The 26,688-nt window shown below is 68.0% G+C and overlaps 1 protein-coding gene across 2 annotated transcripts; it reads right to left on the reverse strand.

Annotated features, from left to right (window-relative positions):
- Positions 1 to 119: 119 nt before the first annotated feature.
- ZSWIM4 (zinc finger SWIM-type containing 4) lies at positions 120 to 25,052 on the reverse strand. 2 transcript variants are annotated; one of them, XM_089774621.1, is made up of 15 exons: positions 24,750 to 24,886; positions 23,340 to 23,494; positions 20,227 to 20,428; positions 11,359 to 11,715; positions 11,054 to 11,202; positions 10,196 to 10,346; positions 8,613 to 8,768; positions 6,097 to 6,411; positions 5,692 to 5,829; positions 4,734 to 4,997; positions 4,302 to 4,437; positions 2,773 to 2,930; positions 2,116 to 2,279; positions 1,734 to 1,815; positions 120 to 1,321 (listed from the first exon to the last, which is right to left on the reverse strand). In XM_089774621.1, exons 2-15 carry the CDS (start codon positions 23,442 to 23,444, stop codon positions 459 to 461), a joined length of 3,240 nt encoding a protein of 1,079 aa, XP_089630747.1. In that variant the 5' UTR covers positions 23,445 to 23,494; positions 24,750 to 24,886; the 3' UTR covers positions 120 to 458. The 2 variants fall into 2 exon arrangements, with proteins under 2 accessions (XP_089630747.1, XP_089630746.1); XM_089774620.1 differs by lacking the exon at positions 23,340 to 23,494 and having other exon boundaries at positions 24,750 to 25,052.
- Between the last annotated feature and the right edge of the window lie 1,636 nt (positions 25,053 to 26,688).

Raw genomic sequence — 26,688 nt, forward strand, 5'->3', positions numbered from 1 at the left:
CCCCAGGGGGAGGGGCTCAGCCCGCAGTTCCCGCGCCCCCAGGGGGAGGGGCTCAGCCCGCAGTTCCCGCGCCCCCAGGGGGAGGGGCTCAGCCCGCAGTTCCCGCGCCCCCAGGGGGAGGGGCTCAGCCCGCAGGTCCCGCGCCCCCAGGGGGAGGGCTCAGCCCGCAGTTCCCGCGCCCCCAGGGGGAGGGGCTCAGCCCGCAGTTCCCGCGCCCCCAAGGGGCTCAGCCCGCAGTTCCAGCGCCCCCAGGGGGAGGGGCTCAGCCCGCAGTTCCCGCGCCCCAGGGGGAGGGGCTCAGCCCGCAGTTCCCGCGCCCCAGGGGGAGGGGCTCAGCCCGCAGTTCCCGCGCCCCAGGGGGAGGGGCTCAGCCCGCAGTTCCCGCGCCCCAGGGGGAGGGGCTCAGCCCGCAGTTCCCGCGCCCCCAGGGGGAGGGGCTCAGCCCGCAGGCCCCGCCCCTAGCCGAATCGCTCTCGCACCAGGAGCATAAGTTTCTTCTTGCCCTTGTAGGTCTGTTTGAGGTTGTCGAGGAACTGGCCGAAGCGCAGGTGCCCGTCGGGGGCCAGCAGGAAGGTCTCGCGGGCCTTGGCCAGGAACTCGATGAACTCGCTGTAGTGCCGGGGGCTGATGTGGGTGAGGCGGGAGTGGGTGGTGCTGACGTAGGCCGCCAGAGCCGCCTCCAGCAGCTGGCCCAGGGGGGCCTTGTCCAGGCCGGGGGGCTTGGGGTGGCGGCGGCCGGGCAGGGCGGGCAGGCCGGGGGGGGGCAGGCTGCAGCGGCGCAGGATGTCGGAGAGCAGGGGGGCGCACTGCACGCTCCGGATGACCAGGGGCAGGAGGGCGGCCAGCTGGCTCTTGCCCAGCGAGTGGCCGAGGGAGCAGGCCCACAGCACGTCGCTGAGGGCCGGGTGGCTGTCCTGGTTGAAGGCGATGCTGAGATGCGAGAAGGCCAGGCTGGCCAGCTTGTAGGCCCGCAGCGGCAGCCCCCGGTGCTCCATGTACCGGGCCACGGTGAAGAGGTGGGCGTGGCCCACGCCGGCGCCGGCGGCCGAGTCCAGCACGATCTGGTAGGCGGCCTCGAAGGCGGCGTGGTCCTTCTCGCACAGCGTCAGCGCCGGCAGCGAGCAGTTGGCCGGGTCCTTCATGGCGCACTGCAGGGCCAGGGCCCGCGCCCGGGCCCACAGCGCGTCCCGCTGCCCGAAGGCCAGGCTGAGCCGCAGCAGGGTGGCGTGGCTGGTGCCCGTCACCGCCACGATGGTGGTGGCCTCCAGGGGGGTGAAGAGGGTGTACCAGTTCTGCATGATGTTCAGCAGCGCCTGCACGCCTGTGGGAGGGGGGGGGTCAGTGCCGCTCCTGGGTCTCCCCCCATCCCCACCCCGGGCAGGGGTCAGCTCAGGTCACTGGCCTCCATTCGCCCACCTGGCTCGGCACCCCACAGCTGCCTGGAATTGCCCCCCTCAAAAGAGACTGAGGCTTGCCCACCCCTAGCTGGGACAAGAACCCAGGAGTCTGGGGCCCTACCCATGCCCTGATCTCACCACTAGACCCCACTCCCCACCCAGTCCCGGCTGCCATCCCTTCTGGGCTGGCTGACTACAAGCCAGGAGCACAGGGTGCTGCATGGGGAGTGGGGAGAGCAGCAGTATGGTGTGTGTGGGGGGGGGGAGATCAGCTGGACTCTTTGTGGGATGTCATTATGGGGGGGGGCACCCGTGGCCTCTGGCTCACCCACTCACCGATCTCGGTGGCACAGCTCACCAGCCAGCGCACCATCTCCCGCCGGCGCCAGGTCATGGTGTTCAGAGTCATCCGCATCACCTGGGGGGGGGGGGGGGAGGGAAGAGAGGACAACTTGTTATATTCCACAGAGGGAGAAACTGAGGCATGCCAGGGGATGGGCCCAAGGTATCCCAGTGAAATAAGGTAGAGGCGAGAGCAGGAGTCCTGACCCTCATTCGACTGCTGCTCGACCCACTAGATGCCTCCCGCTTCCCACCGGGCGCTGTTCAGCAGCCACGGCGCCCCACCCCAGAGGTGGCCGCATGGCGGCGCTGGGCGAGCAGCCACAGCACTCGGGGAAGGTCTTCACAGCCGGCGCCCAGCCCCGCCCGCACGTACCTGCAGGCCCAGCTCCAGGGCGATGTTGAGCAGGCGGGTGTCCGGGGGAGCGCTGGCCGGCGTCGCCGTCTTACAGGCGTCCTGGGCCAGCTTGAAGAGCAGGGCGGGGGAGTGGATGTTCTCCTGGATGGACCCCAGGACCGTGTGCAGCCACACGGGGTCTCCTAGAGCAGGGATTGCGGCAGGAATTAGCCCGAGGGGGAAGGGATTAGCCACAGGGAAGAGGTTCCGCAAAGCTGCAGAACTAGGAAATGGGGGGAGGAGCGTGAGCCCCAACAGGCCTGGTTCCCATGGGGGGTTAGTGCCTGCAGCTCCCAGCATCCAGCAGGGCCTAGCTCCTGAGCCTCAGGGAGGGGCAACAAGGACTTTCCCCTCCAGGGGGCGCCAGGTCCCATGGGACTGCCTGGCTCAGGGGGCAGGGATGGGACACGGAGCTTCCTCTCTCTAGGGGGCACCAGCTCCCCTCCACCACCAGGCCAGGATCTCTGGTCTTCCCCCATGCGAGGGGGGCAGGGTGACCCTGCCTGGCCCAGATCAAGCTGGTGGTCCACAGCACGGGCCGTGCGAGTGACATGACCAGGGCCGTGGGTCAGTGGCGGAGGAGGAGCAGATCCCCAGCGAGCCCCCTGCCCCGCTGGGGTGTCCCGGCGCGTTCACCTTTGGCTGCGGTGAGCATGGCGGATGCCAGCTCGCACTGACGCGTCTCCACGTGGCCCAGGATGAACCAGCGGGGGAAGCGGTTGGCCAGCATGGAGTCCAGCAGGTTCTGGTGCAGGACATCCCTGGCGGCCGTCACCGTCTCCAGCACTGGCAGCCTGGGGGGGAGGGAAGAGGGGGAAGCTGGTGAGGGGAGCCGTCCCCTCGGGAATGGCCCAGCCGCACACCCAGCTAAAGGACCAGGAGACCCAGCCCCCAGCTCCAACCACTAGACTTCGGTGGCGAGGGAGTGCTGGGGAAGCAGCTGGGGGGGGACCCAGGCTGCATTGCTGGGTGGGGGGGGCAGGGAACAGCTGTGGGGGGACCCAGGCTGCACTGCAGGACAGTGGGGGGGGGGGGGGATAAGGAACCTAGGACGATGGGAGGGGCAGAGAACGGCTGTGGGGGGATGGACCCAGGCTGCGCTGCAGGACAGTGGGGGGGGGGGGATAGGGAACCCAGGACGATGGGGGGGCAGAGAACGGCTGTGGGGGGATGGACCCAGGCTGCGCTGCAGGACAGTGGGGGGGGGGGGGATAAGGAACCCAGGACGATGGGAGGGGCAGAGAACGGCTGTGGGGGGATGGACCCAGGCTGCGCTGCAGGACAGTGGGGGGGGGGGATAAGGAACCCAGGACGATGGGGGGGCAGAGAACGGCTGTGGGGGGATGGACCCAGGCTGCGCTGCAGGACAGTGGGGGGGGGGGGATAAGGAACCCAGGACGATGGGAGGGGCAGAGAACGGCTGTGGGGGGATGGACCCAGGCTGCGCTGCAGGACAGTGGGGGGGGGGGGATAGGGAACCCAGGACGATGGGGGGGCAGAGAACGGCTGTGGGGGGATGGACCCAGGCTGCGCTGCAGGACAGTGGGGGGGGGGGGGGGATAGGGAACCCAGGACGATGGGAGGGGCAGAGAACGGCTGTGGGGGGATGGACCCAGGCTGCGCTGCAGGACAGTGGGGGGGGGGAATAGGGAACCCAGGACGATGGGAGGGGCAGAGAACGGCTGTGGGGGGATGGACCCAGGCTGCGCTGCAGGACAGTGGGGGGGGAATAGGGAACCCAGGACGATGGGAGGGGCAGAGAACGGCTGTGGGGGGATGGACCCAGGCTGCGCTGCAGGACAGTGGGGGGGGGGAATAGGGAACCCAGGACGATGGGAGGGGCAGAGAACGGCTGTGGGGGGATGGACCCAGGCTGCACTGCAGGACAGTGGGGGGGGGAATAGGGAACCCAGGACGATGGGGGGGCAGAGAACGGCTGTGGGGGGATGGACCCAGGCTGCGCTGCTGGGCAGTGGGGAGGAGTTGGGAGGGACCCAGGCTGCATTTCCATTGCAGGGGGGGCAAGGAATGGCTGGGGGGGCAGGTTGCACCACAGGGCCGGGGGGAGCATGGCAGGCAGAGAGGGGGGTAGCTGGGTCGGGTAGCACCCTGGGCAGGTAGCTGGTGCCAGGCTGGCTGGTGGGTGGAGCCCCCCCCGTCCATACCTCATGGCTCTGAGTGCCAGGCGATAGGCCAGGTCGGCGTCGTGGGGCAGCAGGGTGGTGAAGAGGTAGCGGGCGAAGGTGTGCATGGGCACGCTCTCCCGGAACACCACCTCCCCGAAGCCGCTGAACGGGCCGCCTGGCAGGGACAGACGCCACGGTGAGGGGCTGGTGGAGCTGCCCCCTCCCCCCAGAGCACAGCTGGGCGGCGCGAGCTCATCAGCCAATCACAGCACAGCCAGCCCCCCTCTCTTGGTGGAGCTGAGACCCCCCCCTCCCCTTTGCAGACGGCGCCCTCAGGACACGGAGGGGTTCAGGGCTGCAGAGACAGGTGCCCCCAACCCAGGGCAGGGGGAAGGGTCCCTCCCTACCCCCAGGGCTAAGCTCCGGGCCGCTGGCTCACCAGCCACTGATGGGGACGCAAGCCCCGGGTACCTTCCAGCAGCAGCGCCGCCTGCTTGCGCAGCACCTGCACCAGCCTCTCGTCCGGCTCCATCTCCTCCAGCATGGTGATGAGCTGCTCCTCGCTCCGCACCACCTTGTCCTGGGCGTAGAGCCCCTCCGGCATGGCCCGCTGCTGCCCCAGCCCCGCCAGCGCCGCCTCCAGCGCCAGCGCCAGGTACGACTCGCCCGAGCCGGGGCTGGAGGGGACGGGCACGTGCTGGTACAGCACCTTCCGCCTCCCGTCCGCCGCCGCCTCTGCAAAGGGGAGGGGTCAGCCACGGCCGGGGCATGCTCACCCTCAGTGCAGGAAATGGGGGGTCAGTCCAGGCCACTGTGCCCCCCCACGCCATGCAGGAGGAGATGGGAGGGGTCGGCCACAGCTGGTGCGCCCCCACCACAAGGGGGAAGATGCCGGGGGGCGGGGGGTTCGGCCACAGTCAGCATGGCCCTCTCAGTGCAGGAGGAGATGGAGGGAGCCCTGGACTGAGCGGGGAGAACAGACACCCATGCGGATCCCCCCAGTCTGTGCCAGCACCGCCCCCCCAGGCAAGTCCCCATCACAGAATCCCCGGGATCTCTGCTTGCACCCCCCCACCACAGAGCATGGTACCTTCCATGCCTCCGTCACAGAGCGTGGTACCTTCCACCACCACCTGTCACAGAGTGTGGTACATTCCACGCCTCCGTCACAGAGCGTGGTACCTTCCACCACCACCCGTCACAGAGCGTGGTACCTTCCACCACCACCTGTCACAGAGTGTGGTACATTCCACGCCTCCATCACAGAGCGTGGTACCTTCCACCGCCACCCGTCACAGAGCGTGGAACCCATGGTACCTTCCACCCCCCGTCATGAAGCGTGGTACATTCCACCCGCTCCCCCATCATGGAGCGTGGTCCTTTCCCCACTGTCACAGGGTGTGGTACCCCCCCCCCCCCCCGCCCGTACCTGGACAGAGCGAGGGCCCCTCCTGGTCCGTGCGGCAGGGCTCCAGCAGGGCCCGGCACAGGCAGCCGATGGGGTCCAGGGGGTGGCCCACCCAGCCCTCCTGGTTGGTGATGGACGTGCTGCCCTTGTGCAGAAGCTCTGCGGGGGGGGGGAGAAGGCCCGTGAGATGCTGGTTTCCCCCTCCCCTACCAGCTGAGCCCCGCCCCACTCATTGCACGGGGCCCCTCCCACCCAGAGCCCCCCTGCTCCCCCTGCCAGAGCCAGGGAGCCCAGCTGGCAGGTCCACCCTCCGCTCCTAGATGCCCAGGCCATGAGCTTCCAGCTGGCTCTGCCCACAAGACCCCCCCCTCCCCCCGCCAGGGCTGGGACTAGAACCCAGGCCTCCTGCCCCAGCCCCTCCCCCACCTTTCTTCTGCTGCCTGTAGCTGTCCAGACGGTGGCGGCGCTGCAGGCGCAGGGTGGTGACCAGGGCGGTGGCCAGGCGCAGGGCCTCGCGGGGGTAGCCGTGGGCGCGCAGGGCGTCCACCCGGGCACAGGCCGTGGGGAAGGGGTCCCCCAGCCACAGCGGGCGGCCCTGGGGGTCGAAGCAGAGCTTGTCCCCCCCGCTCTGGATGGCCAGGCCGGAGCCGTCGCTGCGGAGGATCCTCTGCAGGTGGCAGTCGCCCCAGCGCAGCTCCCCGGCCTTGATGGCCCGGCCGAAGACCGTCTGGCGGGCAGCGGCTGGTGGGGAAAGCCGGAGTTAGGGCAGGGCAGCAAGACACCCGGCCTCCCCCTCCAGGGGGCGCCGGCCCCCCCCCCCCCCCGGGCAAGGACTGGGGAACAGGGCACGGGCCTCCCCTCCAGGGGGCGCCGGCTCCCCCCCATCCCGGGCAAGGACTGGGGAACGGGGCACGGGCCTCCCTTCCAGGGGGCGCCGGCTCCCCCCCATCCCGGGCAAGGACTGGGGAACGGGGCAAGGGCCTCCCCTCCAGGGGGTGCCGGCTCCCCCCCATCCCGGGCAAGGACTGGGGAACGGGGCAAGGGCCTCCCCTCCCGGGGGCACCGGCTCCCCCCCCTCCCGGGCAAGGACTGGGGAATGGGGCAAGGGCCTCCCTTCCAGGGGGCGCCGGCTCCCCCCCCATCCCGGGCAAGGACTGGGGAACGGGGCAAGGGCCTCCCCTCCAGGGGGCGCCGGCTCCCCCCCATCCCGGGCAAGGACTGGGGAACGGGGCACGGGCCTCCCCTCCAGGGGGCACCGGCTCCCCCCCATCCCGGGCAAGGACTGGGGAACGGGGCAAGGGCCTCCCCTCCAGGGGGCACCGGCTCCCCCCCGTCCCGGGCAAGGACTGGGGAACGGGGCACGGGCCTCCCCTCCTGGGGGCACCGGCTCCCCCCCGTCCCGGGCAAGGACTGGGGAACGGGGCAAGGGCCTCCCCTCCAGGGGGCGCCGGCTCCCCCCCATCCCGGGCAAGGACTGGGGAACGGGGCACGGGCCTCCCCTCCAGGGGGCACCGGCTCCCCCCCATCCCGGGCAAGGACTGGGGAACGGGGCAAGGGCCTCCCCTCCAGGGGGCGCCGGCTCCCCCCCATCCCGGGCAAGGACTGGGGAATGGGGCAAGGGCCTCCCCTCCAGGGGGCGCCGGCTCCCCCCCATCCCGGGCAAGGACTGGGGAACGGGGCAAGGGCCTCCCTTCCAGGGGGCGCCGGCTCCCCCCCATCCCGGGCAAGGACTGGGGAACGGGGCACGGGCCTCCCCTCCAGGGGGCACCGGCTCCCCCCCATCCCGGGCAAGGACTGGGGAACAGGGCACGGGCCTCCCCTCCAGGGGGCGCCGGCTCCCCCCCATCCCGGGCAAGGACTGGGGAACGGGGCAAGGGCCTCCCCTCCAGGGGGCGCCGGCTCCCCCCCATCCCGGGCAAGGACTGGGGAACGGGGCAAGGGCCTCCCCTCCAGGGGGCGCCGGCTCCCCCCCCATCCCGGGCAAGGACTGGGGAACAGGGCACGGGCCTCCCCTCCCGGGGGCACCGGCTCCCCCCCCATCCCGGGCAAGGACTGGGGAACAGGGCACGGGCCTCCCCTCCAGGGGGCGCCGGCTCCCCCCCATCCCGGGCAAGGACTGGGGAACGGGGCAAGGGCCTCCCCTCCCGGGGGCACCGGCTCCCCCCCCTCCCGGGCAAGGACTGGGGAATGGGGCAAGGGCCTCCCTTCCAGGGGGCGCCGGCTCCCCCCCATCCCGGGCAAGGACTGGGGAACGGGGCAAGGGCCTCCCCTCCAGGGGGCGCCGGCTCCCCCCCATCCCGGGCAAGGACTGGGGAACGGGGCAAGGGCCTCCCCTCCAGGGGGCGCCGGCTCCCCCCCATCCCGGGCAAGGACTGGGGAACGGGGCACGGGCCTCCCCTCCAGGGGGCACCGGCTCCCCCCCATCCCGGGCAAGGACTGGGGAACGGGGCAAGGGCCTCCCCTCCAGGGGGCGCCGGCTCCCCCCCATCCCGGGCAAGGACTGGGGAACGGGGCAAGGGCCTCTCCTCCAGGGGGCGCCGGCTCCCCCCCATCCCGGGCAAGGACTGGGGAACGGGGCAAGGGCCTCCCCTCCAGGGGGCGCCGGCTCCCCCCCCATCCCGGGCAAGGACTGGGGAACAGGGCACGGGCCTCCCCTCCCGGGGGCACCGGCTCCCCCCCCATCCCGGGCAAGGACTGGGGAACAGGGCACGGGCCTCCCCTCCAGGGGGCGCCGGCTCCCCCCCCATCCCGGGCAAGGACTGGGGAACGGGGCACGGGCCTCCCCTCCCGGGGGCACCGGCTCCTCTCCGGGGCTGCAGAAGGTCTGATCCGGGGGGAGCACCCCCCCCGGGGAAAGGAGAACTGCTCCCAGCTCCACCCCTCCCTGGCCAGGGTCCCCCCAGCTCTCTCCCCACCAGGGGCCCGGGTTCCGCCCCTCGTACCCGCGCTGGGGGGGGCGGGGGGCGCGTCGAAGGAATAGTTGCCCTCCTCCAAGGGGCAGACGTCCAGCTTGTTCCACCTCCTCAGCAGCGCCAGCCACAGGGCGTGCTCCCCGGGTCGGCAGTGGGGGTTCAGGACCACACACACCCACAGGGCCCCTGCAGCAAGGAGAAGGGGGATGCAGGCGCCAGGCAACCCACGAGGACTCTGCCCAGCCTGCGGGTGCTACAGGCCAACAGGCAAAGGTACAGGTGGGGGGCCCAGGGCCGGGCTGGCAGGGGCTGCGGGTTGGGAGTGAGGGGCACCGGCAGGGCGGGGGGGCAGGGCCGGGCTGGCGGGGGCTGCGGGTTGGGAGCGAGGGGCACCGGCAGGGCGGGGGGGCAGGGCCGGGCTGGCGGGGGCTGCGGGTTGGGAGTGAGGGGCACCGGAGGGCAGGGCCGGGCTGGCGGGGGCTGCGGGTTGGGAGTGAGGGGCACCGGCAGGGCTGGGGGGCAGGGCGGGGGGAGTGGGGGGCAGGTGGGAGGGGCACCAGCAGGGAGGGGGGGGCTTGTGGGGGGGAGTGAGGGGCACCAGCAGGGTGGGGGGGCTGAGGGGCAGGTGGGAGGGGCACTGGCAGGGCTGGGGGAGGGCTTGTGGGGGGGAGTGAGAGGCACCAGCAGGGTGGGGGGGGGGGCTGAGGGGCAGGTGGGAGGGGCACCAGCAGGGTGGGGGGTTGTGGGGGGGGGGGGCACCAGCAGGGTGGGGGGGGGGGCTGAGGGGCAGGTGGGAGGGGCTGGGGGGGTGTGGGGGTTGTGGGGGGGAGTGAGAGGCACCAGCAGGGTGGGGGGGGGCTGAGGGGCAGGTGGGAGGGGCACCAGCAGGGTGAGGGGGTTGTGGGGGGGAGTGAGAGGCACCAGCAGGGTAGGGGGGTTGAGGGGGGGCACGAAGGGCACTGGCAGGGCGGGAGGACTGTGGCGGGGAGCGAGGGCAGGGCTGGGGTGGGCTGCGGGCAGGCGGGAGGGGCACTGGTCAGGGCGGGAGGGCTGTGCGGGGGAGTGAGGGGCACCGGTAGGGGGGGGGGGCTGTGGGGCAGGCCTGAGGGGCACTGGCAGGGCTGGGGGGCTGTGGGGCGGGCATGAGGGGCACTGGCAGGGCTGGGGGGGCTGTGCCGGGCTGGGGGGGGCTGTGGGGCGGGCCTGAGGGGCACTGGCAGGGCTGGGGGGGGCTGTGCCGGGCTGGGGGGGCTGTGGGGCGGGCCTGAGGGGCACTGGCAGGGCTGGGGGGCTGTGTCGGGCTGGGGAGGCTGTGGGGCGGGCCTGAGGGGCACTGGCAGGGCTGGGGGGGGGCACGGTCAGGGCGGGGGGGCTGTGCCGGGCTGGGGGGGGCTGTGGGGCGGGCATGAGGGGCACTGGCAGGGATGGGGGGGCTGTGCCGGGCTGGGGGGGGCTGTGGGGCGGGCATGAGGGGCACTGGCAGGGCTGGGGGGGCTGTGCCGGGCTGGGGGGGGGGGGCTGTGGGGCGGGCATGAGGGGCACGGGCAGGGCTGGGGGGGGCACGGTCAGGGCGGGGGGGCTGTGCCGGGCCGGGGGGGCTGCTCCCTCCTTACCCAGCTCGTCCCACAGCTGGCGGCACTTGTCCGTCATGCCGGCGCCCTGCTGCCGCCACAGGGCCAGGCGCGGGTCCCTCAGGAACTGCTCCGTCATGAGGATGAGCATTCGGGCGCCGTTGGAGTCCCGCATCCGCAGCATCTCGCGCACCTGGGGAGCAGCGCAGGTGGGGCCGACCGCGGGAGCCAGAGCCCGGGAGCGGGGCCCCCAGAACAGGGTTATCCCCCCCGACAGCCCCCCACTGTGGGGCAAAGACGCCTCCACCCCCAGGGGAAGAGGGGTCGGAGCCAGGCGCTGCCAAGGGGCTGGGTTGGGACAGAGCAATGGGTGGGGCTGTGAGCAGCAAGGACCCCAGTGCGAGGGATGCCGGGGGGGGGCAGATGGGAGGGGACCGGAGCCAGCGGGGGGGGGTGAAGGGAGGTGATGGGGGTCAGTGAGTGGGGGGAGAAGGGAGGGGACCGGGGCCAGCAGGGGGAGGGGCAGAAGGGAGCAGACCGGGGCCGCCGGGGGCGGGGGGATGGCAGAAGGGAGGGGATGGGGGTCGGTGAGTGGGGGGAGAAGGGAGCGGGGGGGGGGGGCAGACCGGGGCCGCCGGGGGCGGGGGGGATGGCAGAAGGGAGGCGATGGGGGTCGGTGAGTGGGGGAGAGAAGGGAGCAGACCGGGGCCAACGGGGGGGCGGGGGGGCAGCGGGGGGGGGGGGGAAGGGCGGGGACCGGGCCAGCGGGGGGGGCGGGGGGGGGGGGGGGGCAGAAGGGAGCGGACCGGGCCAGCGGGGGGGGGGGGCAGAGGGGCGGGGACCGGGCCAGCGGGGGGGGCAGAGGGGCGGGGACCGGGCCAGCGGGGGGGGGGCGGTTACCTTGTTGAACATGGACTGCAGCTGCTTGCTGGCTCCGTAGTAGCCGCCGTTGGACAGCAGCTGCCTGACTTGCTCCTGGATTTGCTCCTCGTCCAGGTGCCAGCAGTTGGCATCCTCGATGCCGGCACCAGCCGTGGGGTCTGGGGCACCTGGGGGTGGGAGGGTGGGACAAAGTCAGCAGGACGCCCTGCTCCCCCAGCCCCCCTTCCCGTGCTGGACCCTGGGGAGGAGGGGGGACGAGAGGGGACGGGGCGCCCAGCAGGCTCTAGGGCGAGCCGGAGGCCCCGTGCTGCAGCCCCGCGTACCGTGCAGGCGGTTGATCTCGGAGCCCAGCAGCAGGATCTCGTCGGCCAGGCGCTGGGCGGTGGGCAGCACCTCGGTGTGGTGGGCGCTGATCAGGTACTGCACGAACTTCTGCAGCTGGTCCCGGTTCATCTGGGAGAGGGTCTCGGAGATGGGCAGGCGCAGCGCCACCTGCCGGGCCCGGCGGATGCGGTAGAGCGACAGCGCCACCACGTGGGCGCAGTAGAAGATGTCCCGGTTGTCGCAGGTGCAGCTCACCGACGTGATCTTGCAGCGGTCGAAGCTGATGGAGACGGGGAAGCTCCGCTCCAGCTCGCTGGGACCGCCCGGCTCCGTCACACGCCCGCTTAGGTGGAAGCCTGGGGACAGGAGGCAACAGGGTGGCTGGGGAGTGGAAACGGGCCCCTGCTCCAACCACTAGTCCCCACTCCCTTCCCCAGCCAAGGGGTAGAACCCAGGAGTCCTGAGCCCCAGCCTTTCCTGCTCTACTCACTAGACACTGCTCCCTCTCAGAGCCTTCCCCAACCTGGGGGGAGAACCCAGGAGCTTTGGGTCCTAGAGCCCCTTGCTCTACCCACTAGACACCACTCCCCTCCCAGAGCTGGGGGAGAACCCAGGAGCTTTGGGTCCTAGACCCCCCGCTCTACTCACTAGAAGCCTCCTGCCCATTGTCTATGGGGATTGAGAGCTCTCTGGGGCAAGGACCGTTTCTCCCAATGTGTCTGGGCAGCATCTGGTGCAATAGCCCCCCCATGTCAGCCAGGGGCTCCCAGTGTCAGCCGGGGTCTCAAAGTGCTGCCAAGGGGTGGATCCCGTGGCCCGTGACTCAGTTTCTCTGTCACAGACTCACAGCAAGGTGGGGCGGGAGGCACCTCGAGAGGTCCCCATGTCCAGCCCCGTGGGCTGAGGCAGGGCCAAGGAACCCACCACCTTCCCTGAGAGGAGTTTGTCCAGCTGGCTCTTCGGCCCCCGCAGCCTCCCTGGGATGTTAGAGCTGCCCTGCCCACGGTGTTCACAGGCCCCCCCAAACTCCCCTGCCACAGATCGAACCGGGGCCAGTGGCATTCACCCGAGAGCTCCGAAAGAACTCAAATGGGAAAATTCACAGTGGTCTGTAACCGAGCCTTTCCATCGGCTTCCGTACCGAGTGCCTGGACCAGAGCTAATGCGATGCCAATACTCAGAAAGGGCTCTAGAGGCGATCTGGCAATCACAGAGCGGTAAGTCTAACGTCAGTACCGGGCAAATTAACTGAAACTATAGTAAAGGAGAAAATTGTCAGATACCCGGATGAATATAATTTGTTGGGGGAAAATCAACATGGTTTCTGTGAAGGGAAATCCTGCCTCACTAATCTGCTGGAGCTCTCTGAGGGGGTCAACAAACATGTGGACAGGGGGGATCCAGTGGAGATAGTGGACTTAGATCTCCAGAAAACCTTTGACAAGGTCCCTCACCAAGGGCTCTTATGTCAAGTAAGTTGTCATGGGATAAGAGGGAAGGTCCTTTCGTGGGCTGATCACTGGTTAAAATCCAGGAAACAAAGGGTGGGAATAAACGGTCAGTTTTCCAAATGGAGAGAGTTAACGAGCGGGGTCCCCCAAAGGTCGGTCCTGGGACCCAGCCTATTTATAACTGATCGGGAGAAAGGGGTGAACAGGGATGATCGCAAAGTGCCCAAGATAGTGAAGTCCAAAGCAGACTGTGAAGGGCTAATCACCAAGCTAAGGGTATGTCTACACTACCCCCCTAGTTCGAACTAGCGGGGTAATGTATGCATACCGAACTTGCTAATGAAGCCTGGGATTTGAATTTCCCGGGCTTCATTAGCCTAAAGCCGGCACCGCCATTTTTAAAAGCCGGCTAGTGCGAACCCCGTGCAGCACGGCTACACGGGGCACGGACTAGATAGTTCGGATTAGGAAGCCTAATCCGAACTATCTGTACACCTCGTTCCACAAGGCGTACAGATAGTTCGGATTAGAAGCCTAATCCGAACTATCTAGCCCGTGCTGCGTGTAGCCGCGCGGCACGGGGTTCGAACAAGCCGGCTTTTAAAAATGGCGGCGCCGGCTTTATGCTAATGAAGCCCAGGAAATTCAAATCCCGGGCTTCATTAGCAAGTTCAGTATGCATACATTACCCCCCTAGTTCGAACTAGGGGGGTAGTGTAGACATACCCTAAGTGATTGGGCAACAAAATGGCAAATGAAAATGAATGTTGATGAACGTAAAGGGATGCACATTGGAAGAAAGAATCCCAGCTCTCCATACAGTCTGACGGGGACTCATTTAGCTACAACTCCTCGAGAGAGAGAGAGATCTCGGAGTCACTGTGGAGAGCTAACGGAGGCCAGGCTGGGTCAGACCAAAGGTCCATCTAGCCCAGTGGCCAATTCCAGGTGCCCTAGAGGGGCAGGAACAGACCAGGAAATTATCAAGTATTCCCTCTCCTATCACTCACTCCCAGCCTCTGACAAACAGGCTAGGGGCACCATCCCTGCCCAGCCTGGCCAATAGCCCTGGATAGACCTAACCTCCATGAGTCTATCTGGCTCTTTTTTGAACCCTGTCAAAGTCCTGGTCTTCACATCCCCCGGCAAGGAGTTCCACAGGTTGACTGTGCGTTGGGTGAAGACAAACTTCCTTTCGTAGCCGAGGCGAATTCCCCAGGCCCTGCTGACTTGCATGCAGCTAATCTAGCCGCGTCGGGGCTTGTGCTCCGTCCCCTCAGCCCTCTTGGCGCCCGGGGTTATTAGCTCTCCGGCCCCGCTAAGTCGTGGGCTGGCTCTTGCCCTCCCCTTTCTCTTGCTCCTGGAGTCTCTAGAGAGCCTCTTGGGGTTGCCGTGTGTCTCTCTCGCTTGGTGCAGCCCCTGCCCTGGCCTCTTTCACGCGCCTCCTCCGCACTCCGCCCCGTCTCCACGTGGGGCAGGAGCCCTGTGGGAGTTTCGGGGCATCGCTCCCTTGCAAACCCCCTCCCTGGGCCATGTGCAGCCCTGCCCCCGGCTGGAAGGAGCAGGTGTCTGCAGGTGAATCCCCGCAGGGCTGGGCTGACAGGAGCTGGCTTGCCGGGTGGAAGAGGCAGGGGCTGCCCGGGCACATACCCGGCCCTGGCAGAGCGGGTGACTCACACACGGGGGTGGGGGTGACACAGACGCCCTGCGGGATCCAGTCCACCAGCAGGCCCCACCCCCTGCTGCATCACTGCCCCGCGCCGGGGCTCACGCGTGGCCCCCGCCCACGGGGGGTCAGGGCTGACGTCTCCCCGAGACTGGCCCGTGGCCAAGGGGTGACTCAGGGACACAGCTGGGGCGGGGACCCGGCTCACTGGGCCGAAGGCAGCCGCACACGCAGGAGGGGCTAACACGAGGAACGGCCGGTGGGGCCGGGACAGGGACATTGGTCCAGCTTGGGCCTGCGTGGACAAGATGGGCTGACCCCCGGCCTCCCTCCCCGAGACAGGCAGTGACCTCCCTGGGCTCGGGCACTGGGCCTCAGCCCGGCTGGCAGCCCCATGACCCAGAGCGGCCCCGTCACCCCTAGAGGCAGAGGGAAATCCAGGCGCTGTCCACCCGCCCCTCCCCCGCCATGACTTCCCAGGGGCCTGAAAGCTCCGGCCCAAAGTCTGGTTGGCCGGGGTCCCGCCTGGGAAGGACAAGGGGGCGGGGGGGGGGCGAAGGAGCTGAGCTCGGGGAGATCCACCCTGCACCCCCAGCCCTTGCACAGGCTCCAGCTGTTATCCAGCAAATCAGTGTCAATCCATGCCTCAGTTTCCCCTCGCCACCTCCCACCCAAGGATAACCACCTTCTCCTGGGAGTGAGAGGCAGGGGCTGTGCTGTGCAAAGCACCATGGGATCAATAGCAGCAGGATAGGACCAGAAACCACGGTGAGGGGACAAGCCTACATCCTGCCTGTCTTGAACAGCAGGCGGCCTGTACGTGCCTGCTGCGCTGCCAGGCTGGGGGTGGGGTCCCTGGACAAGCCGCCCCGCAGCTCCCCCAGCAAATGCCTGTTACTAAAGTTCCTTCCTCAGGCAGGGAGGGGGGGCCCTGCCCTTCGGGCTGGACTCTGAGGGGCCGTTACGCTGCGCCAGTGCTCTGCCCCAGAAGCGGCTGCATCTCGCGGCCGGGTGAGATTCAGAGAGCGGGGCCCTTCGACAGGACACGCAGAGACAGCCAATGGGCTTCCAGCAGGGCCACGGGAGCGCCAGGAAATGCCCAACACCGGCAGAGCCTGAGACCACGTTACGGGGACCCCACCCGAGCCGGGCTCCCCGCCGCGCCAGGTGCTGCACAGAGGCCCTGCCGCAAACCGCTCACCCTGCAGAGACACACGGGGCAGGGGAAACTGAGGCACGGGGCAGGCAAGGGATGCGCCCAACCGCACACAGCAGGCCCAGGAACAGAGCCGCAGCGTCCTGATGCCTGAGCCAAGCTGCCTCTGGTCCTACTCCAGCCGGGGCAACTCAGTCATACACCAGGTGCCCCGCCTCCGGCTGGGAGCAGGGGACTGGGGCTGTCACCCCCTGGGCCCTGTCACAGGAAGCGAGCACGAGGGGCTGCCCTCCAGAGCCCTGCTCCCCTCCCGCCCCCCCAGGAACATTAACGCTAGTCCTGCCTTCCCTTCCCCTGGCTCGCCAGCTCACAACCTGGCTTCCCAGCTCCGCAGCCTCTGTGCCCCCCTGGAAGTGGGCACCTTTCCCCTCCCAGCCCCTGGGGGAGCCCTGCACCCTGGACTTCCCCGAGCCAACCTGGGGCTGGCTGTGGCCGAGCAGCTGCACCGCACCGCCCACGCCTGGAAGGAGAGCAGCCGTGCTTCCAGGCGAGCTGCTCAAGGACTCAGCAGGGGGAGTCGGGGGCTGGGACATGCGGGAGGCCATGAGCCCCAGGGCGCAGCTAATGCACTCGGGCAGCAACGGGCCAGGATCTCAAGGCAGCTGAGTTTAAGCTCCCGAGCCTCCCTTTGGTCATCAGGCAGAAACTTGGGTGCTCAGCAATGCTCCCTCTAATTTCGCTCACCCTGGTGTAGAATAAATTTTGTTCTGTGCACCCAGGCAGGCGTGGATGTGCACCACCAGGAGAATCACATGCTGCCGGCAGTGGGCGTGCCGCTAATCTCCCCAGGCAGCTGCCCAAGTGCTCAGCCCCTGAACACTGGCACAGATCGGGCACGGAGACAGCCTGGCCGGATCAGAGCAGAGGCCCTGCTCCACCCTCACTATGCTCCCCGGCATGATGCACCAATCCCGCAGCAGCAATCCGCCCCGTGCACGAGAACCCCCCTAGCTCCCTACGGGGACCCAGCCTCGGGGAGGCGGCTTTTCTTCTGCATCCACGTGGCCGTGCGTGCCTGGACGTACAATGGCTGCACTCGGGGGTCACAGCCACTGGTGTCTCCAAGCTGTGACCTGCGTCCACCCTACAAAACTGGGCCAAGGACCCAGTTCTGGTGCTTGACTGGAGTCAGATGGATGGGGGGCTTGCTTCCGAGCCCAGGCACAGGGACAATTCGCTAGCGAGAACCTGGCTTTAACTCTGAAGACAGACTCTTCCTCCCTTCCCAGGTAGCTACTCGCACTAATGGCAGCTGTTACCCGTGTAGAACACCCCATCCCTCTGCCTCTTGCTAAAGTCCAGCCCCTGCCATCCAGTGGCAGGGAGTTCCGCCGGCTAACAATTCCCATAATTTGCAAGAGGATGTATTTTCATTGCACCCATGTCTCCTTGGCCTCATGTGGCAAGGCAGGGACCCGGGGCCACCTGCTCCGGGTTAGTTTATGGCACCCCCCACAGCGGTGGCTCCGCATTCCAAGGACAGCGTGAAAGGCAGCATGGCTCCGGCACCCAGCTTTGCAAAGTCGACCGGCAGGGGAACCCTGGGCATCACGCACGAGCAATCCTGCAGCGAATACGGTCACCGGCAGGGCAGGCGAGCTGGGAATGAAGGCACTGCAGGTGGCTGGCTCTGGGACTTTCCGGAGACAGCTCGGGGCCCACGGCGGTGCTAAGTAACCCAGAGCAAAGCAGGGCGGGAGCACAGCCCAGAGACGCGGCAATGCCGGCTTCACACTCAAAATCACAATCAGGGGCAGGAAATGGATCCTCCGCCCTGGTGGCTTTAGCAGCCTGCGAAGAACCATCCCCGGCTCCTACTCAGCAACTTCCGGCAGGGCCCCCCCGAGTGCTTCGCGAACGAGGTCGGAATCCTTATTCCCGTGTCACCTACAGGGAAACTGAGGCCCGGAGACCGACAGGGCCCTGGCAGAGCTGGGCACAGGCCCCAGGACTCCTGAGTCCCAGGCCAGCGCTCTCTCCAAGAGAGACACTGAGTCCCGTCCCTGCCCTCACAGCAGGACCCAGCATCATCTCCATCCCCGACAGGCGTCTGTCCAACCTGCTCTGCAATCTCTCCAGCGATGGAGATTCCACAACCTCCCTAGGTGATTTATTCCAGTGTTTAACCACCTGGACAGGCAGGACGTTTTTCCTAATGTCCAACCTCAACCTCCCCTGCTGCAGTTTAAGCCCCTTGCGTCTCGTCCTGTCCACAGAGGCCCAGGGGAACAAGTTTTCTCCTCCTCTTTGTAACCCCCTTTTCGATACCGAAAACCGCTGTCGCGTCCCCTCCGTCTTCTCCTTTCCAAAGCGACCACGCCCAGTCCTGTCCGCCCCCTCAGAGCTCCTGTTCTCTAGACCTGCAATCACGGTTGTTGCTCTTCTCTGCACCCTCTCCAAGTTCTCCACAGCTTCCTTTAAATGTGGCCCAGACACAAGACGCCAGCGGAGGCCTAATCGGCGCGGAGCGGCGCGGAGCGGCAAGCACGCCTAGATGCAGCCCGCAATCACGTTGGCTTTTTTTGCAACCGTGCCACCCTGCTGACTTTCTGCAGGGCTCCTTCCTAGCCAGTCACTCCCCACGCTGTGTGACACGGACTGGTCCTTCCTAAGCGGAGCCCTTTGCATTGGTCCTTGTTACACGGCATCCTGTTTGCCTCAGACCCTTTCTCCAGCTTGTCCAGATCATTTTGAATTCTGACCCCCCCAAAGCACTCGCAACCCCTCCCCGCTTGGGATCATCGGCAAAGACTCTCTGTGCCACCCTCGAAATAACTGATGCGGGTACGGAACAGAACCGGTCCCAAAACAGACCCCTGCGGAGCCCCCCTTGTCCTGCCCTTCTAGCGTGACTGCGAACCGTTAACGACGACTCCCTGGGGACGGTTCTCCAGCCAGTTACGTGCCCGCCTTCCACAAGCTCCAGGGAGGCTGCACGCCCACGTTTACCATTAGGGATGCTGGACCCCAGCTGGGCCCCGAAAGGAAGCAGTGTGGGGAGAGCCACCTGGAGCCAGCACCCCGCCCGCAGCTGCCTCCCCCTGTTCACGAGGCCTTAACTCCCAGCTCTGCCGGTGCCTTGCCCCGCCGGCGGGAGGCGGCCACGGCCGTGTCAGCCCCACGGGCCATGGAAATGGACTAGCTAGACAAGTTACAATTCTAGCGTTTAACGGGTTAACCGGTGGAGGGCTGGTGCAGAGCTGCAGGGGCTGTAGTCCCATCTGCGGGCCTGGGGGGGGGTGGGGGGACACTGCCATGGGCTGTCCACCAGGGTTTGGAGAGGTCCAGTGAACCAGTTCGGGGGACCAGGTCACCTCCTACCTCTCGAAACCCAAGCCCCCCGCAAGCTGAATTTCCCACGCTGGGTGCCGGAGCTGCAGCCGTGTCCTTGCGCAGTGCAGCCCCGTACTGGGGACAGCCACCGCGGGGGAAAGCGCCAGCCTCTGGGCCCGCTAGCCCCCAGCGAGGGCTGCCCGCCGGCGTCGGAGCGAGACGGTGCCTTGCGGCCGCCAGCACACCTCCCCTTTACACCAGCAGGCTCGGTGGGGCAAGTGAGAGCTGAGAGTCAGCCAGGGGCAAGTGTCAAACCCGTCGCCCCGCAGAGGCCGACTCCGCCACGCCCCACGCCACGCAGGGCCTGTGTCCACCCCACACCGTCCCTCCCCCCGTGCGGCCGACTCCGCCACGCCCCACGCCACGCGGGGCCTGTGTCCACCCCACACCGTCCCTCCCCCCGTGCAGAGCGGTTACGCCTGCGCAAGGTCGCCGGGCTGGGAACACCAGGGGGGCTTTGCACCGGGGGGGGGGGGGTTCTCACACCGGCCCCAAATGGAACCACGTTTCCAAAGACAGCCAGGCGCTCGCTGCCGGGATGAGCAGGGGCCGGGCAGCCCTGGCAGTTGGCTGATGAGCAGCTGGTGCAGAGACAGAGACGGGGCCTGGCGCAGCCCTCGGGGGGTGGGGGAGAGGCGGGGGAGGGGGAGGGGGACACCCTGAAGCGCCGCACTAGAGGCCGGGTGTGGCCGGCCCACGGCAGCGAGGACGCCCCATCAACTCCCAAGCCTGACGGGACCCAGCGCTGGGAGTGGCCTGGATCGCAAGGTGCAGCCCCCCCCAATCCAGGAGCTGAGACTCAGCCCAGGCCTCAGGGCAGCAACAATCCACATGGCAAACGCCAGCCGCTAGCCGCACCTGGACCCCCTGCCTGATTCCCCGCGTTCGGGGTGCTACACGGGCCCCCAACCAGCACCGGGGACCCTGTCCTGCCAGGCACCGCGCAGCCTCCCTCAAGCAACGCCCCTTGTCCTCGAGCTGCAGGGCTGCCAGCTGGCGAGAGGCGGGATCGCCCCTTTCCGACATGGGGCGCCTGCCCGAGGAGTGGGGCTCAGCAGAGGGGCCCGGGGCCGAGCGAACGCGGCGCCAGAGTCTGGATGTGCACGGGGATTCCCTGCCGAGGCCCTGGTGGCGCGGACCCTCCGCCAGCCCCTCGGCCCCACCCGGCTCCCGAGCCCCCCGCCTCGCCAGCGACACTCACCCACTTGCAGCACCCGGTCGACGGCCCCGGCCTGCAGCAGGTGCAGGCCGCGGTTGAAGGGCACCCGGGAGTCCCGCTCGCCGTCGGGGGGGTGGCAGCCGAGGGACGAGTACATGCAGATCTCTCGCTCGCTGCGCGGGAAGGACCAGAACACGATGCGCTTCTGCACGGGCTCCGGCACGCGGGAGAATCGCTCCTCCACCTGCCGGGGGGGGAGGGTCAGTCCGAGAACCCCTTCGGGTGGGCATCCCGCCGCCTCCCGCCCCCACGCAGGCCCTGCCAGCGAGCAGCCTCCGCCAGCTGCACCCTCGCCGGGCAGCCTCCGCCAGCTGCCGCCCCCACGCGGCCACGGCCAAAGAGGATGTTTCCAGCTGAGATCTCATAACCCAGCAGGCCTCCCCCTGCCTCACAGCCCTGGCAGGCAGGACTCCCGGGGCCTCTCTAGAGGGGAGCGGGGTCTAGTGGTTACAGCAGAGGGGGGCAGAGGCAGGACTATATTCTATGCCCAGTTTTGTCACAAACCCACTTCAATTCCCTGCCCGTTCTGGTGCCTCGGTCGCCCTGTCTGGGAGCGTGCTCAGAGACCTCGGGGGGAGGGGGGGGAGGAAGGGCTCCAGGAAGGCCCCAGCACCCCTCCCCCACTCTAGCACTGCTAGGCAGACCAAGGCCTGTGCAAATTTATAGGCCAAAAACCTTCTGGGTGGCACCAGGCTTGGTCCCGAGTCTTCCCGGTGCTGAGCAAAGGAGCAAAGGCAAAGGAGCCCCCCCCCCCAACTGATTTGGTTTATTGGCTGCTGTTTCTAGACCCACCCCTCCCAGGACAGAGCCCTCCAGAGCAAAGTGCCTGGGGGTGGCTCTGAAGCGTCCCCCCCCCAAGCATTGTGGGAGGGACGTGGGGGCTAGGGAGGGGAGGCTAATCAGGGCTCCTAGCTCAGCCCCTCGTCCCGCTCCCCGTGGCTCCAAGGCCGACCCAGCGGCCGGCCACAGCAGCCCCCGCGGCCCTGCTGGCGTGGCAGACTCGAAGAACAGAAGCGAGGCTCAGCCCCTGGGCCAGGCACGCAGGGGAAGCAGCGTGCAAGGAGGAAAACGAGGCGTGCAGAGTGGGCTGGGGTCCCCCGGGGGAGGCTGTGGTCACCGCCGGGGCCTTTGCGCAGCCCCTAGACTCAACCCCTCGCACCCATGAGCCAGGAGCCTGGGTCCCGCCGGGGCCCAATCCTGCCGATTTTCTAGGTGATCCTGTCGCCCTTTACCAGGCCGTGCGCGCGACCAGCCCACTGGAAGGAAGCTCGCCCTCACACTGCAGCCCCCGGTGTGTTGTGTTCAAGGGCCGCCTGCGGTCTGTTTCCCCCCACCAGGGAAACGTCGGGGGGGCGACATTAATTAGCCGCGGGGCTCTAAAAGGGCAGATTTACGTCTCCATGACGTAGAGGCTCAGAGCAAAGAGGGGGAAAAAGCCGCTGTCAGTTTCACCACAGAACAAAACAGGCTGCCCTAGTTTGCATGTTTTCCTCTGTCAACCCCCTCAAAGCTATGCTGGGGGGGCATGGGGGGGCTGGGCTCAGCTCCACAGCCCGGCGCGCGGAAAGCCAGCCAGCGCTCAGACGCCGAGCCTGGGACGAGGAAGCGCTTACAACTTAAAAATAAACCTCGTTGCAGACCCGGGGAGCATCCTGGCTGTCAAAGCCCAGTGGCAGACCCAGTGGAAGCCAACACGGACACACAGGTGTGACCTGGAGCCTCGGAACGGAGGGTCTAGGTTTTATCTTCGCGCCTCCGGATGAGAGGATCTCGCCATCGTTCCTGTACTGATCCTCACCCCCGCTCTGTGAGACATCCTGCCTCAGAGCTCTCCCCCCAGGGGAAACTGAGGCACGGAGACGGGAAGGGGCTTGCTCAGGTTCACGCAAGGGCCACGGAACTGAGCCCAGCTCTTGGCTCGTGAGCTAACCACTGCCCCCTCTTTCCTCTCCCTGGGCAGCCAGCAGGGGACGCAATTCTGCGGGAAGGCCCGCTGGCCGGGGCTAGGAGGAAATGGGACAGAGGGGCATTCGGGGTCCCAGGGAGAGGCACGGATGCTGCATTTACAACAGGACACCTGGAGTCCAAAAAATGCCTGGGAACCCTCTGCCCCCTGAGGATCGCTCCCGGCCAGGGATTCTCTGGGGCGCCTTGCCCAACCCGCATCGGGCATGGGGCACATGCCCCCTAGGTCAAGGACGGAGTCCAGGGTTTGAGGGAGCAATTCTCTACAGGGGCAGAATCTCGTACACCAGGCCCCTGTGACGCCGGCCCTGGGAGATTGTCGGGGCCAGAGCGGAGGTGGGAGCAGCCTTTATTTTTAGCAGGTCCTGGCCTCTGCCCCCGGCTCGATGTGTCACCGGGGCAGGGTGAGGAAGCAGCAAACAGCCACCCTCTCTGGCATGCCCCAGCGCCAGAAGTCCCGGCATGTCCGGGTGGGGGGGCTGCGGGGAGAGTGTCATGACAGAAGACTCCCGTCTGACAAGTTTCCCAGCCTCACTCGAAACCAAACCCCTCCCTGGTGAGAGAGGGGCCGGCAGTGTGGATTCGGGGGGGGGGGGGGGGGGGGGCCGGCAGTGTGGATTGGGGGGGGCCGGCAGTGTGGATGGGGGGGGGGGGGGCCGGCAGTGTGGATTGGGGGGGGGGCCGGCAGTGTGGATTCGGGGGGGGGGCCGGCAGTGTGGATTCGGGGGGGGGGGGGCCGGCAGTGTGGATTCGGGGGGGGGGCAGCCCACATTCAGACCAGCAGGCTGATGGGCAACTCGTCCCAGGCCTGCTCCCCGCCCACCCCCCAGACTTTGGCAAAGGGTCGGGGCTCCAGGCTTTTGCCCGGACTAGTTTGGGAATTCTGAGCAATGGGGCGCCTGCTTCTCCTCTGGGGAAGCAAAACCCCAGCCCAGCTCTGCTTCCTGGGCACCCAGCTGGAAGGCAGGAATCTAGGGCTCCCGCTCCCCCCAGAATTCCCCTCCCCAGTAACCGAACACCACCCTCCTTCCAGCCAGGGCTTCCCCTGGGCACCCCACACTTGGGAAGCAGGGGGCAGAGCTCAGCCAGGGTTGCCTGTCACCCCAAAAAGAGGCCAAAGAGCCACCCACCGATTTAAAGAGGGCTGGTCTGGCCGGGTGTGGGGCAGCCACTTTCTGTGACCCCAGCCGGTGGCACCCTGCCAGCAGGCAGACACCTGCCACGGGACGGGGCATGACGAGGCTGCTCAGATGCGGGGGGCAGAGCGTGGTGCTGGCTCAGAGACCTGGGGGGCGAGATGAGTAGGTGGCTTGTCCTGGGGGCTGACAAATGCGGCAGGAGCAGCCCGGGCCCACGCAGGGGGAGCAGGGCAGCCGGGAGAACAGAGCAGGGGGTGGGGAGGAGAATCGGGGGGGTGGCTTAGGAGAAGGGGCCGCCCCAAGGGAAGAGTTTGGGGGAAGGCCCCACTTGGCGATAGGGGCAGCCCCAGGAACTGATGGGGGCTGGAGACAGAGGAGGCAACTAGGGGGCAGGGGCATCGGGGTACCCACCTCCCGGGAGAGGACAGCCCGGCATCCCCGGGAGGGCGGCCCGGGGAGGGGGGGGAGGGGGACAGCCCGGCATCCCCGGGAGGGCGGCCCGGGGAGGGGGGGGAGGGGGACAGCCCGGCATCCCCGGGAGGGCGGCCCGGGGAGGGGGGGGAGGGGGACAGCCCGGCATCCCCGGGAGGGCGGCCCGGGGAGGGGGGGGAGGGGGACAGCCCGGCATCCCCGGGAGGGCGGCCCGGGGAGGGGGGGGGAGGGGGACAGCCCGGCATCCCCGGGAGGGCGGCCCGGGGAGGGGGGGGGAGGGGGACAGCCCGGCATCCCCGGGAGGGCGGCCCGGGGAGGGGGGGGAGGGGGACAGCCCGGCATCCCCGGGAGGGCGGCCCGGGGAGGGGGGGAGGGGGACAGCCCGGCATCCCCGGGAGGGCGGCCCGGGGAGGGGGGGGAGGGGGACAGCCCGGCATCCCCGGGAGGGCGGCCCGGGGAGGGGGGGAGGGGACAGCCCGGCATCCCCGGGAGGGCGGCCCGGGGAGGGGGGGGGAGGGGGACAGCCCGGCATCCCCGGGAGGGCGGCCCGGGGAGGGGGGGGAGGGGGACAGCCCGGCATCCCCGGGAGGGCGGCCCGGGGGGGGGGGGAGGGGGACAGCCCGGCATCCCCGGGAGGGCGGCCCGGGGAGGGGGGGGAGGGGGACAGCCCGGCATCCCCGGGAGGGCGGCCCGGGGAGGGGGGGGAGGGGGACAGCCCGGCATCCCCGGGAGGGCGGCCCGGGGAGGGGGGGAGGGGGACAGCCCGGCATCCCCGGGAGGGCGGCCCGGGGAGGGGGGGGGAGGGGGACAGCCCGGCATCCCCGGGAGGGCGGCCCGGGGAGGGGGGGGAGGGGGACAGCCTGGCATCCCCGGGAGGGCGGCCCGGGGAGGGGGGAGGGGGACAGCCCGGCATCCCCGGGAGGGCGGACACGTGTCGGGCAGGCTAAGGCGCAGGGACCGACCCCTCACCTGCTCGAAGGCCCAGGTCTCCGCCACCCGCTTGGCGCTGAGATCCAGCAGCGTCTCGGCCCGGCCCCCTCCCTCGGCGGCGGCCCCCGGGCCGGGCCCCTCCGGCCCTCGCCCGGCGCCAGGGAGGCAGCAGCGCCGCTTGGCGGCCGGGTGCTCCATGGGCTCGATCCGGGGCTCGGCGCCCGCCCGATCCTCACTCCCGGGGTCGGTCCCGGCCGCTCTCGCGGCGCCGATCCCCCGCCGCTTGCCCCAGCCGCGGCCCCACGATGCGGCCCCTTTAAGACGCTCCACAACAATGAGCTCGACGGCTACTTGATCCCCGGCTTCCCCTCCCTCCGCCTGGCTCTCATTGGCCGCCCGGAGGCAGCCCCCGGTTGCCAATGGCTGGTTCCCTTTTCAATCAGCGGCCGAGCCTCCTCCCCCACGTGGGAAGTCAGAGGCGAGCCGTCAATCAGGGCGGAAGGCCGACCAATCACAGGGCGCGAAACCGGGTGGTGGCGGCCACATATGGGGAGGTGGGCGTGGCCACCGAGCGTTCATTCACAACATTCGAAAGAGGCTGAAAATGGCAACAATGTAGCAACCTAGAGGTTGCGGAGGGTTCTGGCCCAGGACTCAGCCGGCAGGCTCCTCCTCCTCCCCCGTCCAGGTACCCTTAGCTCCGCCCCTTCATCTCCACCTCTTCCAGGGGCTTCCCAGTCCCCTGCTTCTCTCCCTGCGTCTCCCAGCCCGGCCCATGGATTCTCCCCAGTTTCTCCCCCTCCTGCAGGACCGGGCCAGGGACATCCCACTGGTTCTTCCTTCTCCAGGACTAGCGGAATCCCTCGGCCCCAGGGAACCTCCTGCTGCACATCTCACCCCAGCCCCCCCCCCCCCGTACCTCCTGCTGCAGGCAGTTCCACCTGTGTAAGTTCCACCCAGGACTGGATACCTCCCATCCCAGGGCAGCACTTCCCATCTGACTGTCTCCATCCCACCCACACCAGCCTGCTGCAAATCCCCTTCCGCAGGACCCCAGATGGTGCTCATCGAGGGCTCCTATCAATGCTATGGTGGTGTGTGTGGGGGGGGGATGGGCAATATCCAAAGCCCCAGAAAACAGAACAGGGATGGATGCTAGGCAGAACAGCAGGGGGTTGCCCGCCTGTCCCTTCCGTGCTGTTACAATCCGTTGTCACCGCCTCCCCATTTCAGTCCCAAAGAGCGCACAGCGCTTGAAGCACCTTGGGGGGGAATTCTTCAGTTCATGGCTATTCTCTGGAATGGGTCCTGGCACAGCAGCAAAACGAGCAGCCTCAGCCCAGGACTAGGAATAGAGAAAGTGGATAAGGAAAAGTTGTTCCCATAAGAACTAGGGGTCACCAAAGGAAATGAACAGGCAGCAGGTTTAAAACAAACAAAAGGAAGATTTTCATCATGCAATGCACAGTCAACCTGTGGAACTCCTGGCCAGAGGATGTTGTGAAGACCAGGACTTTAATAGGGTTCAAAAAAGAACTAGATACATTCACTGAGGACAGGTCTATCAATCCTTATTAACCAGGCTGGGTAGGAATAGTGTCCCTTGCCTCTGTTTGTCAGAGGCTGGAAATGGATGACAGGAGAGATCCCCTGATGATTCCCTGTTCTGTTCACTCCCTCTGGGGAATCCGGCATCGGCCACTGTTGGAAGACAGGATGGATGGACCTATGGGGCACATGGTACTGGCCCCTGTTGGCAGACAGGCTACTGGGCTAGATGGACCTTTGGTCTGACAGGCTATGTCTAGACTGGCATGATTTTCCACAAATGCTTTTAACGGAAAAGTTTTCCGTTAAAAGCATTTGCGGAAAAGAGTGTCTAGATTGGCATGGACGCTTTTCCGCAAAAGCACTTTTTGCGGAAAAGCGTCCGTGCCAATCTAGACGCGCTTTGGCACAAAAAAGCCCTGATCACCAT

Source organism: Pelodiscus sinensis, chromosome 31 (assembly GCF_052426305.1).
Source record: "Pelodiscus sinensis isolate ZL-2025 chromosome 31, ASM5242630v1, whole genome shotgun sequence".
Classification (NCBI taxonomy): Eukaryota; Metazoa; Chordata; order Testudines; family Trionychidae; genus Pelodiscus; species Pelodiscus sinensis.

Bases quoted from the DNA above. Each gene is read 5' to 3' on its own strand.
- ZSWIM4 (XM_089774620.1), bottom strand. From the start codon at position 24,908: ATGGAGCACCCGGCCGCCAAGCGGCGCTGCTGCCTCCCTGGCGCCGGG. The intron at 10,347-11,053 runs GTAACCGCCCCC...GCTGCTCCCCAG, and splicing joins TGCAGTCCATGTTCAACAAG to GTGCGCGAGATGCTGCGGAT. The intron at 8,769-10,195 runs GTAAGGAGGGAG...TCCTTGCTGCAG, and splicing joins CCAGCTGTGGGACGAGCTGG to GGGCCCTGTGGGTGTGTGTG.